At 35.4% G+C, this 21,711-nt stretch overlaps 2 protein-coding genes across 2 annotated transcripts in view; one reads left to right on the top strand and one right to left on the bottom strand.

Annotated features, from left to right (window-relative positions):
* Positions 1 to 1,245: 1,245 nt before the first annotated feature.
* Positions 1,246 to 16,274, top strand: LOC124630419 (glutamine synthetase 2 cytoplasmic-like). The gene is made up of 7 exons (XM_047164320.1): positions 1,246 to 1,411; positions 2,426 to 2,587; positions 5,478 to 5,691; positions 5,886 to 5,958; positions 6,973 to 7,157; positions 10,177 to 10,316; positions 16,113 to 16,274. The coding sequence occupies exons 1-7, from the start codon at positions 1,246 to 1,248 to the stop codon at positions 16,259 to 16,261; spliced, it is 1,089 nt and encodes a 362-aa protein (XP_047020276.1). The 3' UTR covers positions 16,262 to 16,274.
* Positions 16,275 to 17,508: 1,234 nt separating this feature from the next.
* LOC124630718 (RYamide receptor-like) overlaps positions 17,509 to 21,711 on the bottom strand; it is a 31,711-nt gene continuing 27,508 nt past the window's right edge. The window contains exons 8-11 of the mRNA XM_047164697.1: positions 20,029 to 20,129; positions 18,767 to 18,857; positions 18,087 to 18,164; positions 17,509 to 18,007 (exon numbers count right to left, since the gene is read on the bottom strand). Coding sequence (XP_047020653.1) covers positions 17,624 to 18,007; positions 18,087 to 18,164; positions 18,767 to 18,857; positions 20,029 to 20,129 — 654 coding nt within the window. The 3' untranslated portion in view covers positions 17,509 to 17,623. The remainder of the gene's footprint in view (positions 18,008 to 18,086; positions 18,165 to 18,766; positions 18,858 to 20,028; positions 20,130 to 21,711) is intronic.

Raw genomic sequence — 21,711 nt, 5'->3', positions numbered from 1 at the left:
TGTAAATATTGCGTTTATAAATTTCAAAAGGTGTTTTTATTTTAACTCGTGTGTGAATTATAAAATTTTACATTGGCAACAACGATACAAACGGTATGTTACGTAATTGTGTTCGCATTATGTTCGCTTGTATGATGCAAAGTTATAAACTGAAGTTTTCAGATATTGCGTAAAGAAATTATGTTGTTTACTCCGCCCCTAAGACGACCCACTGACCTTATCATTATCTAAAATTGACGATAAAATAAGTAATGTTATATTTTAGAATATAAAACGGTCCACATGCTCACAATTGCAGTTTGTCCAGAAACTGCAACTCATCTTTAACCATTTCATATCCTGCCCAGGTGCTAATCATTTATCTTCTTTACTGCTAAAAGTAGAAGAAGAAGAATAGGAGTAATATTTAGAAATGTTAAATACAATAATGGTGGCCAAGTCCGAAGTCAGCCACGAGACGGCTGCTCTCCCATAAAACTGGTCTCATTCAAGCTGTGAACAAGCATTTCAACATAAATATCAATAATACGATTATAATGATCTTTAAGCTTACCAAAAAAGCTTTATGATGTAAATTAACCACAAAGGCTGCATCGGGGCAGCCACTGTAACCTCAATAATGAACCTTTGTTATATAATATTAAGGGCGCTATTAAATCAGTCGCAGTGATAATCTTGAATATCAAGACCAGTTAGGAATTAAACAAAGCACCGACAGCACTCCTCAGATTGCCGGCTTTTATTTAAAATTCTGAGACCATTCTATTATCATAGAATTTTTCGACTACAACGAAACTGTTTTCGATGTACATACATGTAACACTTCAAACCTCTTAGATTTTTTTGTATGTATTAACTAACCAGCAGGGCCGCACGGCATTATCGGCTAAAAAGGCGCACTTGAATAAGGTTTACCAAAAATGTGACCATCGATACCCTATTAGGTAAAAAGTATGTTTAACTATAAAATTTTAACACGGGTCGTTTACCAAATATAAGAGGTAATATGAAAACCCTTAATCTGCACGTTATGTGAGTTCAATATAATAAAGGGAAAGCCGATTGAACACGGAGTCAATAATAATTAAAAATTCCAATTTATCGCAATCACTTTTACGACCTCCACCAAAGTGGAGCATTGTGGTATAATCAATATTTATTATTTCTTTGATCTGAGATTTATTTGAACATGCTCAAAAATAAAATTGATTGTTTAAACAAAAATGATTAATTTCAGGAATCAAGATGAATGCGACTCCGGTGATTCTGAACAAGGCTGCTATGCGCAAATACGAGGATCTTGAGATCCCCTGCGAAGCAGTGCTATCCAGCTACGTATGGATCGATGGATCAGGCATTAATCTCCGTTCTAAGGACAGGACCTTCGATTTTGTTCCGAAAACAGTTAAAGGTATCTCCAAAACGATTTATTGAACAAAAAGTAACGAAGTCAGATAGGTCTGTCCCATGAGAAATTCTAAGCGATTTTGTATTTAGAAGTCGTAATCGTGAACATCGATCGTGAGTGAAATGTATTTATTAGGTTTTGGGTTGTAATCCTATATTTAAACATTTTTTACTACCGAATGTTTGCGTCATATACCTATTCGCATTTTTTGAAGTAGGTGCCTATCCGAAAGAATTGATCTCCATTGTTAAACTCAGACTTGAGCTGTTTTACAAAAGATCTAAAAAAATATGATGTTGGCCGGTTGACGTATTTTGATCACTTTCGGTTATCAAAAACTTTTTACGCATTGCTAAAAATTCAAAAGTATTACAAAAATACATTATATTGAGAATATGTTAATGTTTCCGCGACGTTATCAATGTTTGTACACAATATTAGTAATACAATAATATGAGAAACATTTTGAATAACATAAGCGAGTAAAGGAGGCATTATCTACGTGATACTTGGGGGCATGAGATAGCGTAATATTTGTGTAATGTTCATAATATCTGCCGGCACATGAAGAGAAAAAGTCTCAAGCAAAATGAATTTGTCGGTTTGTGCAGATAAATCGCAACGATATTATTAGAAGCGACGGTTAACGCAATATACAAACATAGCGCAAATGAAATGAGCATCCTAATTTATTTTATGCCATGATTATTCAGATACAAAGACGGATGAAATTCTCAACTCATAAAACCTTTTACTAAGTTGGTTTGGTCGCCGTATTCCATGCATAAAAAGTTTATAAAAATTTTTCACGCCTATTTCATCTAGAGATAAAGGCGAACTCATAAAGTTCAGATAACTTTTTCATGAAACCTAAGTTTTTACTCCCAAGAGTTATAAAATGAGTGAGACTGTGAAGAACGGGAATTAATCTATTCGGGTAACAAACCACAATTAGGTGTTCAAAGTCTGGCAATGTTTAAATCACGTTAATTACCCAGTTTTATTGTTTTGTTACAGATCTGCCAATCTGGTACTTTGATGGCAGCAACACGGCACAAGCTAAAGACGACAATTCAGACACGTATATATTTCCACAAGTGATTTACCACGACCCTTTCAGACGCGGAAGCCATATTATGGTGCTGGCTGATACGTATTCGTCTAACTACCAACCAACAAGTTAGTTATTCAAGTAATTTAACTGAATATTATATGTAGTGAACGTAGACCATCGATTTTTTGAACAATGAGAAAATGTCAGTACTTATTCATTTGCCTGATTCGTATGCAAAATCAGAGCTACCTTTAAGCTGTTTTTATTTTATTTCATCAACGTATATTAATTTCATGAAACCTTCAGTCGGCGTCATTAATTGGCCCCAAACAGTTCACATGACTGTGAACCATTTATTCACAAGTGTATCCAACATTGAACTAATTTGTACGAATATTCCACTCGATTTATAATTTAAAATTAATGTCACTCATTTACTTGTTTTATACCGGGAAATGAAATTAATTTTTCACTTTAACTATTCAGCGTTTAATGTCACGTTCGCGAATCGCAGAAATTAATGTAACACCTATAGTTCGGCCATTCAGAGAATGCGTTCCTGACACGTCGCGATTGAACTGACGACGTAACTTTGCAATGGCGTTGCAGTTACGATAAAAATATTTTTGCTGGTTGTTTACCGTTTTAACAATTGAGGAGCATTAAAACAACATTATTATATCAATAATCAATGAATGTAGTTACGTCGTCAGTTCAATCGCGACGTGTCAGGAACGCATTCTCTGAATGGCCGAACTATAGTATTTAACAGTTATTTGGTTTCCAATTATTAACTCAATATACCATCTACAATTTTTAATTACCTTAAAATGCATGTGATATATGCGGTTAATAATCGTAAAGATATAGTAGAGAGAAAGTTTCAGATGATTGTTCTTAAAAACGCCGGCAGCGGTGGCGAGATTTCCTGTCTTGCAAAATACCCATCTCCTTAAAGGCGCGCCTTAATACAACCTTAAACGGATTCAAACATTTGGGTAAAACCTTCTTACGTTTGATCGTTATTTTTTATAGAATTGCTGCATTTCTTCTTGACATAAGTATACTAAGTGAAAATATAGAAAATGAGCAGCGATCTTAAGTGTAAAATGTATTTATTTTCTGAAGAATTCTTTGTGGGAATCAGCGGGAGTTCTGATATAGTAAGTAAGGCCGCGTATTAAAAAGTCATTTTCGCATTAAATAGTGTTTCTGATATGTGGCTTTTCAGTTCTCTGGAACTCTAGCAGTGCGAGCTACCCGTATATCGTGAAATCCACTTTTGATAACTGGATCGCGATCCGCCATCTCGGTTCACGTGATTTTATGTCCATCGATAGATTTGTAGTTCCGTAACGACTAACAGTATTTGTGGAAATGGGTAGAGACTGACCTATATTTTTCACCAAAATCCGGACTGAAAATTCAATGCATTTTGATGCTGTTGTTGAATTTAATTTGTTGGCATGCTGCATAAAATAGCTGTGTATGTAGTAGGTATTTAGAATATTAGCATTCAAGTGCTGACGAGTGCTAGTAAATTATAATTAGTCCGCATTTGAGAGGAAATGCACTCCAATTTTGGCATTAGCATAATGTGTGATGAGAATTCTGCAAATTCAGTAAGTTGTGTATTTTGTGTACTCGACCTATATGGTTTTTTATAAGTAGGTATTGTTTAGCAGATTCAACTTCACTGGCTGTTTGGTTGAACCAAGTGTAATAATGTAACGGAACGCTGTTTTTACAATCCTGCCATTTGCAGCCAAATGAAATCATCAAGTGGCAATCTGCCGTGAAATGCGCGGTTGCTAATTTCTTTAACAGCCTCCATCCACAATGAAAGACGAGCTTAATGAATTGTAATGAGAGGAAAATAGACGACAAATCTTGTTAAACGAAAACAAATTCATGGAATAAATCGAAGACAACAAAATGAAACTTTATCCTATGACTCAGTTTAGAAAAATAATTTAGAATTTATTTTTAAACTCTAGGCATCGTTAGTGAGGTTTAAAAACTGAAGAATATTTTCTCATCGACGACTTATTAAACAAAATTGTGAAAACGAGAGATGTTTTAAGAAAAATAATGATACATTTTGTAAAGAAGACTTAACAGGTGCAGTTATTTATAAGAAACTATGTGTGGGTATGTTTTAAATCAATACTAATAAGACAGTTGAAATCGAGGATATGTTTACCGGTGAACTGAATCTAGAGCTAATGAAATTTTTCATTGGCAGCTCGGCTCGTGACCGGTGAACTAATGCAGGAAAGTGGCGAGCGTTAACTTCCGAACATCTATCGCACTTGTTAGCTAGCCGTAACTAAGTCAAAGATTCCATAGCGAACTTTACGAAGCACCTTCTACTTTAAAACAATTTTATTATGTTCGAGTGTGTTGTATCCTCATACTAAAATATATTTTTGAATAAAAATGGATACCTATTGATATTGAAGAAAGTTTCATACGATTTTCGAGATAGATATCTACGAATAAAGATTGCTATTGAAATTATTTTGTAAAACTTCTTTCGAAGTCTCTTCAAAAATAAATTCTATTCTTGTAAAAAAATTTATGTTTAGGACGTCTAAAAATACAGTACACGTGCTTTTTTCGCAAAAGTTGTTAAAAATAGCTCGTCAAAGGTCGAAGTGGGTGGAAATGGGCTAAAAACAAGAAAAGTGTTTCAACCAGCCGGACCCCTGTGGCGATGTTTTGAGTGTTTGATTGCATTTTTGATACCCCATAGTGCTATAATCAAATAAATTAGATTATTAAACAAAAACAGTTAAACGTAATCATTATCATCATCATCCTTCCAACAGTATCCCGCTCTTACTCCAATTTTATTTGGATCGAAGTACGTTTCCTCCTTCCATAGTCTTCTACCTTCCGTCACCTTACAATTAACATCCTTTTAAACACAAAAAATAAAATAGCATTTACCTAATTTGGCACTTTATCTAAAACTCAACTGCTTAGATAATAAAGTTTAAAATTACTTCACAGCCACGAACTACCGCAAGGCCTGCTTAATTCTGTGTGAGAAGGGTGAAGTTGAGGAGCCGTGGTTTGGTTTCAACCAGGAGTTCTTTCTCATGACGACAGACGGTCGGCCTCTCGGCTGGCCGCCCGGCGGTTTTCCCGCCCCGCCCGGCCCCTACTACTGCGCCACAGGAGCGAACAAAATCGTTGCAAGAGATCTCATGGAGGCTTTTTATAGGTATCTTTTTACCCTTATTTCAAAGGACTTTAGAAGACTCCACATTATTAAGATTGTTACTAAATTGTACTATGTTAGTTTATGGTGTCATAAAAATAATGTGAATAGATTCGTTTTCTGATCCAAACCAATCTAACCCAAACTAAAACAAAATGTATCTGAAGATGACTTTAAACCTTTGTACAATGTTTTAGATGCTGCCTTTATGCAGGCATACAAATCAATGGTATAAATCCGGGGACGACGCCATCCCAGTGGAATTTCCAGGTAAACGTCTAATGAACCGGCAGGATTTCATCGAATAACGAATCTAGAGAAGTCTCTACTTTGCGGGAAATATTGGTTCAGTCGACCTCGATTTTATTTGTTGGGATTCTCATCTATGACCCAAGGACAAACTTGCCAATTAGATCTTATTTACGTAAATCATTTTTATAAACAGTTTATTTAAAAATAATAGTTTCCATAAAACCACATAATTCTACGTCGGAAAATGCCAAACTACACGAAACAATGATAATTATGGCGGACCATTTTTGAGGGCAATTACTTGTTTTCCTAGCGGATCCGTTTAAAATAACATTAGGATTTCTGTAGCAGTTGCGTGACAAAGCGAGATTAACTTATTTGAAAACAAAATTTGCGTAAAGAAAAGTGTTAAAAGAGACTTTTACTTTGGCCTATTTTAGTGTTTTGCGTAAATAGATCTTACCTATGACCTTTCTCTTTGCGAGCAAAACAGGGTGTACATATTTCGCTAAACAATCTCCCAAAACAGCCATAACTGTGCTGCGTACATCAAAACGGGGTTTGGCATTCACCCGGCTCGGTCCATTTACTTACGCTGCTAGTTATCGCTTCACTGACTATTAGATGCTTTTACGACGAAATCGTTTAAATAACATCGTTTATTACGTAAATGTTCCATTCATTTTTAGAACTTGTATAATTTGAATGTAGAAGATGTTCCAATCTACATTTTCATTATGCAATGCTATAACCTGAAATTAGGACGAATTTGAAATCAAATTGAGGAGGAAACTCGAATGGTTGGCATCTTAGCCTACATGCGACACGTGATGAACATAGTTAGGCACAATTTAAAGTTACTATAATAGCACAAAAAACTGTTATGAACAAATATTTTCTCTTTAAAGAAATGTTCCAGATTGCCAATAAAAATAAATGTTTTTTTTTTCACTCAGGTTCCAAAAATATTTATATTCACGGATTTAATAATTATTTTGGTGTATGAATATTAGTCTAATCGATATTTTACAGGTGGGGCCGAGTCCGGGAATCAAGTCAGCCGATGATCTATGGATGGCCCGCTACTTGTTGGAGCGGTTAGCGGAGGAATATGGTTCCGTAGCTACCTTCGAACCACAACCCATTCCTGACTGGCCAGGCAATGGCGCCTTTGTCTACTTCTCTTCGAAAGACATGAGAGAAGACGATGGTATACTGTAAGTTTTCAATTGTATTATATACGCATTAACTTCGTTGTATTGAATTCAAAGAAACAATATAATAGCCAAAACTGTTCTACAATTAAAATTGTTAGAAGAGAAACCAGACGCCACGTGCAAACTTTGCCGTGAAATCTATTACCTACATTGAATTGTCTTAATTACAAAATAGATATTGTAGACCTTAATCAAAGAGATGATAATACCTACGATCTAAACCTGTGTCTTAATATCGATGAGGGTTTCTCCTAACCCTCCTTAACTTCACCTTATTTACCAGTTCCTTTCCTTCAGCATGGAAAAAAGCCCATGTATTGCCTTTGCCCAAGGTACCCAATCCCTCCTCCGTTTCCCAGTTCCGTCCAATATCCATACTTCCAATCCTCTCCAAAGTCCTTGAGAGTGTTGTCAATAATCAACTGTCTCACTTTCTTTCCTCTAACAGCCTGCTGAGTCCATACCAGTCTGGTTTTCGTCCGGGCCATAGCACTGTCTCCGCTCTGGTGAAAATCACGGATGACATTCGCCTGGCTATGGAGCACCGGCGCTTAACTGTATTGGTACTACTGGATTTCAGTAGTGCTTTTAACTCAGTTGATTTTGACATCCTCCTAGGAATCCTCTCTTCTCTTAATATATCTCCGTCTGTAATTGCGTGGTTTAGTTCCTATCTTCGAGGTCGCTCGCAGTCGGTTCGCTCTGACGAGGGTTCCTCTGAGTGGTGTGATCTTGCTGCGGGTGTTCCTCAGGGCGGCGTTCTCTCTCCTCTACTTTTCTCCGTTTTTATTAACGCCATCACAAAGTCACTTACTTCACATTACCATCTCTATGCAGACGATTTGCAGCTTTATCAACATTGTAACCTTGAGGAGCTTCCTAGGACAATTGATGCCATCAATAATGATCTTGACAACATAAGTCAGTGGGCTAAGAGCTTTGGACTTTTAGTCAACCCCTCTAAATCTCAAGCTATCATTGTTGGTGGCAGATATTTTCTAAATAGGTTGCAATCTTCTCCGCCACTCTTGTATGATAATGTCATTATAAATTACTCTTCGCACGTCAAAAACCTGGGTGTGTTAATGGATTGCCACTTGTCTTGGGGTAAACACATTGCGGAAGTAAGCAGGAGAGTATTTTGCACGTTTCAGTCTCTTAAACGGCTCCAAAAGTTCCTGCCTTTTTCAACCAAAATTACTCTCGCTCAGTCGCTTCTTCTCCCACTACTAGATTACGCTGATGTCTGTTTCCTTGATGCGACTGAGGAACTTCTAGACAAGCTCGAACGTCTGCAGAATCTGTGCATCCGCTTCATTTTTGGGCTCAGGAAGTACGACCACGTGTCGGAATTTCGAAGTCAGTTGAAGTGGTTGCCTATTCGGCGGCGTCGAGATGCTCACATTCTTTCTTTTCTCTTCTCTGTTCTCTATAATCCCCTCTCACCAAGATATCTTCGGGAACGTTTTGAGTTTCTTGTTCCGAGAGGCAAACCTTGTCGCACTTCCTCATCTCTCCTTCTTCGTGTCCCTTCCCACACTACGAGCCGCTATGATGGATCGTTCACTGTTCGTGCTGTGAGACTGTGGAATTCCCTTCCACACTCAATACGCGAAAGCCCATCGTTGGGTGCATTCAAGAGACGAGTAAAGGATTACTATTTATCATCATGAATGACATTTATATTTGTATGTATATATATATATATTTTTTTTATGTGTATTATGTTTATGTATTGTGTAGTTTTACTACATATATATGTTTAGTATATTGTTATTTTATATATATATATATATATATTTCTTTAATTATTAATGTTTGTTGTGCACTTTTTTGAATCTACCCTACCACTATCGAATCTCTCTATGGCTTTAAGGTTGGCTGTAAGAGAACCCAATTCTGGGTTAAGCTCGCCATTGTACATAAACTGTCTGTATTATTTTTATATATTTGTTGTTAAGTGTGCAATAAAGAATAAATTAAAATTAAATAAATTAAGGTTTCATTTAAACTTTTTATAAAGTTGGTATTTATAAAGAAGCGAGTTTTTTTCATGGATAGGTACTCGCATAACAAGCTTAAGTTAAAAGGATCTATTTAGAACAGACAACACTGTAAGGATCGCAAGTAGCGATCCCCAATAATGAAATCATTTGAGATTTTAAAAGCAGATTGGTGCCGGATATTTCTTTCTAGCTGATGACGATCAACTTTCCTTCCTTCGGTGGATTCCCACAGTTCTTAAATTGGTTGATCGTTATCATTTGTAATTTATTACTATGTTATCACTAGGCAGTTAACTCTTTCTCTACTTTATATTCCGGTCGGCTAGATTGTATATATTTTTTTGTATTAACACAGGTAAGTTTTTTGTATTTTATGAATTTCTTCGTCCCTTATTTAATAACTGCCGGTACAGTAGATCAAATCAAATGCAACCCGTTAAGGATCTAATCATTTCTCCTTAGAAAGAAAAATAAATGTAGCAACACAAAAAAACTTTTAATTCAAATCCTCGCATGGAGAGGTGATAAAAACAATCGTGTTTAGATTACAAAACAGTCAAAAGCCCAGATTTTCTAGCCGAGTTAGAGATTTTAAGAATTTTTGGTTTTACTTGGATCCCAAACAAACAAATGAATCGAATACTGCAAAGGGACGCTTGCCGAGAAGTACGGTTTGAGTAATAAACTCGAAGGAGTCTGTTAGGCGTTGTGTAAGCTCATAATAAAAGTTGTGTTTACAACCCTTTTAATTTGACCACACAGTGTTTTTGAACATCATTCAGTTCAGTATTTGCTCGTTTTGTGCTTGCGTCTTGTTTTGCATGTTTTACCGTTTCTGTTATAATCTATACAAATACTATACTGGTCCGATTGGAAAAATTACTTCAGTGTGAGATAGCCCATTTATCGAGGAAGGCTATAGGCTACTTTATCCGGGTTCGTGCAAAGGTTCCCACGGGATGCGGGTGAAACCGCTGGCAGAAGCTTGTATTAAATACAGCATCATTTTGCAGTGTAATTGAACGCGCTATTGACAAGTTGGCTCGGCGACACGGGGCTCACATTAACGAGTATGATGCTAACAATGGAGCCGACAATGTTCGCCGACTCACCGGCAAGAATGGCCTGCCGCATATCAGAGACTTTACTGCAGGTAACTATTCAGTTTACATAATTATAGTTCGGCCATTCAGAGAATGCGTTCCTGACACGTCGCGATTGAACTGACGACGTAATAACATTCATTGATTATTGATATAATAATGTTGTTTTAATGCTCCTCAATTGTTAAAACGGTAAACAACCAGCAAAAATATTTTTATCGTAACTGCAACGCCATTGCAAAGTTACGTCGTCAGTTCAATCGCGACGTGTCAGGAACGCATTCTCTGAATGGCCGAACTATAGGTACCTAATTATTTTGCGTATTTTAAAGTTTGCCTACGGGGTTTTAGTCGATACTAATATTGGCGTAATCAGGTGAGCAGTATTTTATGATAGCTTTGCACTTTTTCAGATTTCAAAAAGTTCTTAAGGTATACTTAATATTTTAGAATCGATTTAGTGAATCAACCAAATTTAACCCAACTAACCAAGTTACTTTTGCATTTTCATTCGCAAAATAATAAAGAATTTGTTCCTCTGCCGTGCGGTGGTTACGGGTCATGCCTACTGAACAAAGTTTCTGAAACTTATCAAATTAATTAAAGTGATTCAGAACTCTCCATTTAATACGTATTCTGGTTCGGATAATTTCTACAAAATATTTGGGAATTATTTCGTATTTTAGCAACAAAATACGGTCAGAAATATGTGAAGTAGGTACAGACAACAGACATTGAGCATGGATACAAAGCTGAAATAACAGACATTACAATGATTGATCGGATTCTCCAACGGTCGGTTGCACCACAATCGCGATGTTCCTAAAATGTTGCACGTGTTATGCTTTATGTGTAAAACCCTTTGTATCTCTTTGATTTATTTGCTCGGGCCAAACTCGTAAGTGAATACAACACCGAATACGGATTTTCAGCGTGATATTTTATAGTACCATACATTTTAAACATGAATGTAACATTTTATTGGTAAAGCCTGCTATAAAATACGTAATAATTATTTATGACGTGAAATATTTTCCTTTGAAACAATATCTTACGTATTTATTTCATGACATTACTTATTAATTTTGTACTTGTTCAACAGACGTGTGATATGTTCAAGTAGCTACGTCAAATATAAATGGTGACAATGGAGTAATATATGCCACATATTTTTTTTTAAAGAATGCATTGGCCTTGAAAAGTACCGTTTAATATTTTCTGTCTCAACACTGAAAAGTTAGTTTCCCACTTTTTATTTGAAGTTTGGGTATTTACCATTTCTAAACGTCCAGGCCACATAATCTACAGTCGTCGAGATAAAACAGAGCCAAGCAGTAGATAATAAAATGGAACGTGTTATCCACTGACTGACAGTCTTTCCTTTAGTGCTTTGGCGGATTGCCAACAGAAGGATCTAATTGTTGAGACGAAAACCTTACTAACTTTCATTTAAAATATTTCAAAGGATATTTTTCTAGTCCTTTTAGAGCATTTTTAAGTATACCTATCAGCATTAAAACAATGTTTCATCATTATATTTTATGTAAAAAAATTTTGTTATTTTCGGTGTCATAGAAGACATCTATTGGATACGGATATACAATCAAAATAATTACTTACATCATGTATATCTGAAATCCCTATTAGCCACGTGTTTCCAGTGATTAAACTTCAGTTGAGTTTTATGTTCATAATAAGTTGGAAAAGCGGGAGTCTGAAATTATACGAGAATAAACCCTACTTTATACCAACTCATAAAAGGATTTATGTTTCGTTGCTTACGGGTAAGACTTTAACGTATTTATTGGACGGGTGTTTAATCTTAGAGTACGATATCGTACATTTGAATACTATTAATAGATGCCAATAAATAGATTTTCCATTAATGTAAGTGGTGCCGAAATATTTTGGATTTCTAAGAATTGTGACGACCTTATCCTTAAGGATATAAAAAAAAATACTTTTGAGGAAAGTTATTAGTTAGTTTGAGGTATTAGAATAAAACCGTCATTATGTGTAGAAGCTTTCCAAATGATGGAAAGGACAACAGCTTAATATCAACAATAATCATCAATCATTCTAATATCCATATTGTGCTTGTAGCATGGCATCACGTCTTCTTTATATTCATAAAATGGAAATATAATATTTCCTATTATTTTCTTTACACGGACTGAATAAACCAATATTATGCCTCATATTGCTAACACAGTTGTCTCTGCTTCGTCTTATTGCCTGCCTCGTGCCACTACAACGAGTTAAGTATTCAAGCCTGAGTCAAATTCTAGTTGCAATATAAGTCCCGTACAATATAAGTTAGGAAATCCCGAGATTTGTAATAAAGAAATAAAGATTGAAACATTTGCCATGCACATTAATTTGGCAAAATGAATATTCCGTGCATTGTATCGATATTCCAGAAAACAGCTCGCTAATGGTGATTTTCATTCTTCTAGTGTAGTTGAGATGTTTTGCTTAGGGAGGATCGTTTCCAACTATTGAACTACCAAAAAGCAATCCTAAGTTATGATTTATGAAGACAATGATTTCTTACCATGTTTCTAGAATCGAGAAACTGCCGTCTCACTCCGAATTTCGTACAAAGCTTTGCCTGCCAATAGAACTTATTCTTCTTATAGAACAAAATTTCCTTTTGCCCAGTCATAACTACTTTCCTTTATATGCTTTTCATTCAAAACCTAGGAAATGGACATCATTAATACGTGCCATAAATCTTATTTTATTAGAAATATAAATTTAAACATATTCACGCCTCAAAACGGTTTATGTCATATTGTCGCCTCGTTGACTCGCATAAAATTCTTTATTGCTGGAATAATGGAATCGTAAACCCACTGTTAACAAAAATTTCCTATCAAAAATGTAATACAGGCTGTGACAGACTATGACTCTAGTATATCACGGGGCCATGATAAAATATTTACTGGTATATCAAGGGTGTGTATACCCATAAAATACTTTCTTTAGTCGACTAACAGTACTCATATCATTCTAACCTAAAAATGTACTTTATCTCCAACAAATTGTTCCACAGACAGTGAAACAAAAATGTATTTTCCTGAAATGCTGTGTGAAATTCTGTAGTTAAAAGTGTAAACGTTAAAAAAGTTGTTTGCATGTAAACACACTAAATCTCTGTAACGAGTGTTCTTGTTAATAGTCGAAGTAAATTTTTCAAATTGCGTTCGGTTTGTAGCGTTTGTTGGTGCTTTAGTTTTATAGGCCATTCGTAACATTTCTGTAGAAATCGAATGGAATCAACAGTTTCTTGTTTACTGTTGTTGGTGGTGATCTAAACTAAATATATATAAAATCACCCACAGTGAGTGTGTTGTAAATCTAATCCTACTATAAAAATAGTGATGTGATACACTTTATTTTAATGGAACCATGACTTTTATCTTTTCTTCCAGAAAATGAGTAGGCGGAATATTTGAACTATATTTATAACCCGTAGAAGAATTGATAAGCTGGTAAGGTGTGTAGGCTTAACACCAGGATAGAAGGATTTTGGATATTTTTTATGAAACTTATAAAAAAGCAGATTACGGCAAACCGGAACTGTACCTTACATAAATAAGCTGACTCGTATATTTAAGTTTTTTTTTTTGTATGTTGTTATTGTCAATTTATTGAACAGTGGTATTTTTTAGAGCTCACCTGAATATAAATTTTATCTTGGTTGTCCTATAATGTGCTATTTCATGTAAGTCTCTGTTGGTAGTCATGTACTATATCTTCGATAATAAATCCTGTTAATACAATTAACGTGCAGTGCAGAGGCAACTGCAGAATGGTGAACTATTTGCATTCAAGTTGGAACTTTGTAATTACATTACGAGTTTATGAAATCTATTGGGCTAATTTTGTTCTACTTACAATTAACAACACTTCGGTGGTACAGTTGCTCACCGATTGATTTTCGTGAACAAAGAACCGCAAATTGTCGGTAGTGTGAAGCTTGTATAAAATAGTGGTGGGCGCTAACACAAGCCAAGCATCCAGCCGCAAATAGTTGGCTTGCGGCCGCGGCTGATCCCATTTATCATTCTGCTTCAATCGCTAGATTAGAGTTGACATGATTACAGAAGGATCTGAAGCGACTAAGTTAACGACCTCATTATTAGTGCCTGTTAAAATATATGCACGTAAACAACAGCATTTCCTTAGTAATGTGATGATGATTGGCCTCGGGTTGTCTATCAAGGTAAATTTTGTGCAGACCACTAAATAACCTCATACTTTTAAACCTAATATGAAACAAAAAAAATACTGTATATATTTGAATTTTCTACAACGTTTAATGTAAATAGAAATATATAAATACAGTAAATGTTTGCTTAAAAAAAACCGATCGAACCAGGTTCCTGATTGAGAGGGTGAATTGTAGACAGATTCATATTTTTTTTTTGTCATTTCAGGTGTTTGTCTAAGATTTAAAAAGACCCGTTAGCATTTAACATTCCTAATCTTTACTTAATGAAACGATTAGTTTATGACACCATGCTCGGAGTATCAACGTAGCTTCTCCACTTTTCAGATTAGTTATTCATATTCATTCGGCTCCCATCTCAGCGATAATCCTCTACCCTTTGTACTCAAATTTTATTTGATAGCTTATTGTAACTTTACTTTCGGGTTCGAACATTTTATGCTAAGTATATACTTACCTACTTACTTATTCAAGTTTAAATTACGCAGCCTGCTCGCCAAGGGGCTCAAGCCTTAAAGAACTTATATCTATTAAAATACTCATAGTAAATACGTTAAAAGTGATGTGTATTTTATGCAGTAAATAAATAGGTGTCCGTAAAACCGACGAGAGATCCGAAATTAATTCAGCGTGTGCAGTGTTGCGAGATATTAAGGTCGAAGGTCACGTTACGTTTTTTGGATACCGTTATACCAACCACTACGCTACCAAGGGTTGAAGCATTGACCTTAACTAGGTATATCGGTAAAGCAAAAAGTATGGAAAAGCTATGCCTACTGACATCTTTATACTTTTTTATACTTTTACATTTTTATACTGATATCTAATTTGATGATTCAACTTTTTGTCTATCTGAAAAGAGATTTGAAACCTTTAACTTCTCCAATCACATTTAATGGCCTGGACCGGATTGAAAAAATCCTTTTAAACAACTAGAAAAAGATGAATTTCTTTCCGGCCGAATTCTCGAGTCGTACGGTGTAAAGAAGAGCTTAAGAATGTTTAAAGTACCTACCCTGTTTTAGGTTTTGCTATTAAACTGTGCTCAAGTAGCTGCTTCGCCTGCTTTAGAAATAAATACCTATTAGTTACCTCTTTCAAGTACGTCCCAGTAATCCAAAAAAGCGCTAGTATATATACACATACAGATACAAAGAGGTTGATCGATCCAGATTGTTTTATTCGAGCACGAACCGTAATCACAATTAACGGAAAGCACCACTGAGCTTAAAGTAAATTGACATGGATTCTTGCTAGTCATGAAAGGTTTCTACGTGATGGTTTTGTCATGGTAAATAGATGGTAACTTATGTTTCCTAAAAGGATTTCCTTTTCACATGTCCACGCGTAAATAGGTACTCGTTAGGTAACTTGTTCAACCGATGCGTACAGGTCATTATAGCGGGCTATAAATTTTACCTCACTGAAGTTAAACCCAATAGGGGGTGTAATTTTCCTGTCTAGTCGCTACAAAAACATTGAATAGCACTGAAGTTTGTTTTTAACTTTCTAGCCACATGGTGCTACTTACGTATGCTGCATCAGATGACAAACTTTTGTCCGCGTAGACACGTCCTGATACTTGGCAATTAGCATAAGTAATTTGTTCCAGGTGTGGCTAACAGGTGCTGTTCTGTGAGAATACCTCGCCATGTCTCCGAAGACAAGAAGGGATATTTGGAAGATCGACGACCCGCCGCCAATGCTGATCCTTACAGAGTCATTTCAATTATGCTTAGAACATGTATTTTTGACGAGTAACCTTCATATTTTGACGTCCCTGTTAGATTGTGTATTTTAGGCGTCTACAAAAAGTAACGTTGATCTCTGAACCTGCATTTTGTTCGTAATAAATTTTACCTCTTTAGTCTCTCGTTTCAATTCTTTTTCTTTTCTGTAACGGGGTGTAACATGCGCTCAGGGTTTATTGCCACTGCGTAAAATGAAAGGAATTTTTATTACTTTTTCATTTGTGAGTTTCGAAGAAGTCTCGTATTAGACTGTGTTTGTTTACAAAAGAGAGTTGAATAGCCCACACATAACGAAACAATCTGTGATTCACAGTACAACTGAGCATACATATTTGAATAGAATTTATCTAATGATGGGTATTATTCCAGGCAAAAACACTTTGTTTCTTTAAAATATAAAGTGGATAGGTACAAGGTTTTTAAGACTAGCAGCACTAGTACATACTTAAGCAAGAACCTTATCTGGTCAACATCATCCTCCGAGCCTTTTCCCAACTATGTTGGGGTCGGCTTCCAGCCTAACCGGATTCAGCTGAGTATGAGCCTATCTGACCTCCTCAACCCAGTTACCCGGGCAACCCGATACCCCTTGGTTAGACTGGTGTCAGACTTACTGGCTTCTGACTACCCGTAACGACTGCCAAGGATGTTCAATGACAGCCGGGACCTACAGTTTAACGTGCCATCCGAAGCACAGTCATTAGTGTCTAAGATATACTTAGAAAGTACATACAAACTTAGAAAAGTTGCATTGGTACTTGCCTGACCTGGAATCGAACCTGCGCCCTCATACTCGGGAGGTTGGTTCTTTGCCCACTAGGCCACCACGACTTATCTGGTCAACATGTGTTATAAAATATCCATTAAAATAATCTGGCTTCATGTAAACAAAAATAGCTTGTTCCAGGTCAGCAAGTCAGCACAAAAGTAGTCTCGCGTATCTTATGTATTACTGCTGTATTGCAGGTTCTGCCTGTTTTATCAAAAAATTTCAGCATGGCCTACCTACGCAAATGAGTTTATTCAGTTATGAAGCTGATGTCTATAGTTACACACATGAATTAATCAATCAGTCAATTGTACTTTGCATCAGATAAAATAGTTCAGTATTTTCACTTCAACCTGAGAAATACCAATGCTTGTTGATATATTGTCAATCATTAATTAAAAATGTAGGTGTTTGTAATTCAATACTCACCATTACCATCACAAAGGAAGTACTTCGATAATATCATTCAAGCAATTGAAACCACCAAATTCAGCTTATCACTTTAATTTGTTAACTTATAGTTTAACATTATTAATAATTCTATCACATCACATGTTTGATTATTATTATTTAGTACTAAAAATAATGGAAATCTCAACGTATTTACACTTTGTCATCGTATGATATGTCTGTAAATTCTACAATGTTACTGTTTGGGAATATGTACAGTTCACTGACTCTCTCATCGCCTATAGGCATGTCGTCTCTATTCGATAGCTTCTTAGCTAATCTTCTTTTACCAATATCTGGATTACTCATTCTTATGTTCAGATACCGCCTGCTGTTCCCGTGCCCCTCCATGTCTTCAGTTTTCATAAAGTTAAATCCATTTTCTCTGCTCTGATTTCCCATACAATGACATGAATTTCTAGAAGGAACTTTTAAAGTGTCCCCCGGCGGCATGTTCAAAGATTTTCTGGATGAATAGCCACTTCTGTCGTTGGTTGATCGGAACGATAAAATTCTTGTTCGGTACGACTGGCCGTCCTGAAATAGATTAATTAGATTTTAAACTAGATCAGACTAGACTAAATTTAATTTTATTAAATGTCGATAATCGCTTTACCTCGTAGCTATCGTTAACAAATCTGCTTGGCTTTTTCCCAAAAGTGAAGCGTTGTTTGAATTCTTTCTTGAACTTTTCCTGAAAAAATATGGTTCGCTGTGAATTAGCTCATAGTTGTTGTGAACCACTCCGATTCCAAGTAAATAAAATTGAAAGGCTACCAGTGTCTCTGCAACTTCTTAATACAGATATTTTTATAGTCAATCATAAGTTTTGTTTTCTGAATATAGAGGGCAATTTGGTTCACCCTTCCTAGTGAAGGTCTCTTTTGGGAAATCTTTGAGAACGAAGCTGAAAGGGCAGCGTTCGTCACGACGCACAAGAGCCTATAAAACCAGTGTTATGACCCTTGCTTACATGATAAATCTATTCGAGGTGGGTAAGAAATGAGGTAATTTCAGATTTCTTAGAAAAATCCACAGTAACCCGTGTACCTAATTTGGTAGTTGCGTGTTACTTAAGTGTTCGAATTAATGTAACAAAACTAGAATTGCCTCTAAGATTAAACAAGTGATAAGAGCTAGTTTCGAAAACTTCTAATTAAATAATAAAACAAAGTTTGAACCATGTTATCAACTTCATCGCCTATTACCAAGTTTATAAGTATTTTGGTTAAAAAATTTGGTAAAATAAATTACTAATTTTGTAAAAAAATAAGTAAGTAAGTATTAGAAACTTACGTTGTAGATAGCGTATATGAACGGGTTATAGCAAGAGTTGCTCATTGCTAGCCAGTCGAAGCAGAAGAATAGCACGTTAATGTACTTGTACCTGAAAAAGATATAGTCATGTATTTTCTCGAAGTAAAATATCAATGTTTGGACACAAGTAATTGAACTCTTTCACATTTTTAGTACAATTATTTATTTTACTTTCAATTCATCATGGTAACGAGTAGTACACTCTTCATTCAATCAGTATAACTCATTAATCTCTCATATTGTGACAAATTGGATTTGATCATAACTGTAAATAGGTATTAGTTTCATAAATTAGTAATTAGAACTTAATCAAATGTAGTTTGATTTGAATTACCCAATCAAACATCGCAGTTAAATGCTCACTAAGCTGGAAATTGGATTTGGCATTTTGTTATAGATAGCTACTTTACTATTAGATTTTTTTCCTCTCTCATAACGTTCGTTTGTGAAATGTAAGTGATACATAGATAAATACGTATACATTACGTTTTAAGAAATAACAGTTCCATAAAGTACTACTGGTTTTCACAAAATATTATTCCGCATAAGGATACACAATGAGTGCTTCGTTTCAGGCGTGAACAGAGTTGCCAAAAAATGGGGGCCTTTTCGTGCGATAAACGATGGAGTGATTTTTTTTCGCTTACTTCCATCAACAGGGCGTTATTGAATAAAAATAAGCCTGTTGGAATTCATTGAATTGATCATGATTTTTATTTTATTTGAAATGAATGTTTCCCTCAACACAGGTCCCATAAAATAAATCATATTCATGAAACGAATATGACTGTGAATAAAAATGTAATTTTTAAACGTGGATATTGCTACACATTGTAATGAAGAATGCCTTTTTCATGCAGTTGTTAATGTAAAGTTATTTAGACAATTTCAGTTCCCTCTTTGAAAATGTAACGTAGCGTAGAAATGAAAATCTCTTCTATAGTAGATTTATTTTTACTTCGTAAGTGAAAAGACAGCTGAGTACCAAACAAGTTTTCGCTGTAATCTATATCTTAGTATATTTTAAGCACCATTAAACCTAAGTCTCAAGATAAAATAAGCCGAAAAGTTGCTCTCATAATATTAATCTCGATACTCTAACCTTAAGGTCATCGCCTAGGGGCTCGAAGGTTGTTAAATCTTTTGTTAGCCTGATTAATTTTTGAAGCAGTTCAATTATCTTTTCTAAATACGTTTTAATTGCTTATACTTATAAAATATGAATTCTGCTAAATACTTACTCGTTAATTGATGGGAAAAACGATTGTAGTAATAAGTAGCTCTGTAGTGGCAGCCAGCACAATGCGAAGAGAGCTACGACCAGCACCAACATTTTTATCACCTGTGAAACATTTTATTTATTAAAATGAGCAACATTCGTATTTTATGTAAATGCTAAAAGGTTGTCTTTGTTTATTCAGACCACACTTTGCCGCTTAGTCTTTATCTCATTTCATATTATTTGAATAACATAAACCTATTTAACGAAAACCTTTGTTATTAAGTAGAAAAGTAGTCTTTACCTACAAGCTTAAGTTTTCGTTTTATTCAGAAATACAGATATCGGTAAAGTTGATCAATATTTTCGTGATGTCCTTTTGAAATCATCGTCCATCCCATCAACTCTTCAATAAGTAGGATACCCCTATGAATCCTCCTTCACGTGCTTTTTATAGCTGTTGTTTTACTTGTTTTCGGTTCGACCGATGCTTCCAACGATCGTTACAAATATTGTAAATGTGTGGTAACTGTCTGTCTGTCTATCGGACTTGCAAGCCAAAACTGCTGAACTGATTTAAATGAAAGTTACACAGGCCCTAATAAAGGAGAAAGGCTACTTTTTACTCATTCATGCAATGTGGTTCTCCTGGGACGTGGGTGAAACCTCGGGGAACAACTAATAGACCGTGTTCACATTAAATAACCTCTTAAAATCACGCGAAGAAAGCATTATAATGAACGCCAACAGCGTGTCGCTACAAACATAATAATCAAAATATGATTTCTGCTCGCGACATTAGACACAAAATAGTATTTTAATTATGTTTAGCTTGCTGTTAGTCGTTGAGACACACCCTTAATGGAAGTAAAGTAATTCGGAAGAGTAGCTATTAAGTGACAGGAGAATGTTTGTGTAATGGTCATGGCAGGTTGTTGAGAAGGCCTGTAAGTATTATGACCATGCAGTTAGGAAGCTGTTTGTCTGATTGCCAAATCCTACCTACATTTAATATAACAATTAACACAGTCAGTTTTCAGAGGAAGACATACTGACATTTTAGAGGCCCTTAATAATGAGTTATGAACCCAAAATGTGCACATACAAGCACAAAGGTATTTTGGCATTTATGCATATGAAGGATTTCTGTGAATTGCTAAATAAGGGATGCCAGTTTATCGTTCCCGTAAATGCACAAACACAGGTTTATGTGCAAGTTATACTTCTATTAGCTAGCTATTTCTATCTACGAAAAGGTTGCTCAATGATTCCGTTTAAGTCGTAGGTGTTTATTAAGAGATTTCGCAAAATTAAACTCCAAAGTGGTTACAGTAGTGTTTTTGGATAATAATCACCAGCATATATATGCTACTTATAACCAGAAGTGAATGGAGACCCACGTGGGCTATACATAGTTGTACATATTATGTAGGTTATCACTGGGTAAATACACCTTTGAACTATCGACCGAAACTGGTACTGATAATCGTTAACTAAGGAATGATTTAGTAAATTAACCTTTGGAAGACCAATTTTATCGAAATCTACTAGCATATTACGGGTTAAATCAATAATTATGTTCGAACATTTATAGCTGTAGGTACCTCACACATGGATCGCACCCTTATAAATCCACATTATGGCTGAACCGACGCGTGGAGTACGAATGATGTTCTTTTTATAGATACCGGAGACCTAACCACAA

This window comes from Helicoverpa zea, chromosome 5 (genome assembly GCF_022581195.2).
Source record: "Helicoverpa zea isolate HzStark_Cry1AcR chromosome 5, ilHelZeax1.1, whole genome shotgun sequence".
Taxonomy (NCBI): Eukaryota; Metazoa; Arthropoda; class Insecta; order Lepidoptera; family Noctuidae; genus Helicoverpa; species Helicoverpa zea.
The sequence above is the reverse complement of the archived record's forward strand: the minus strand, read 5'-3'. Positions and strand labels throughout refer to the sequence as shown.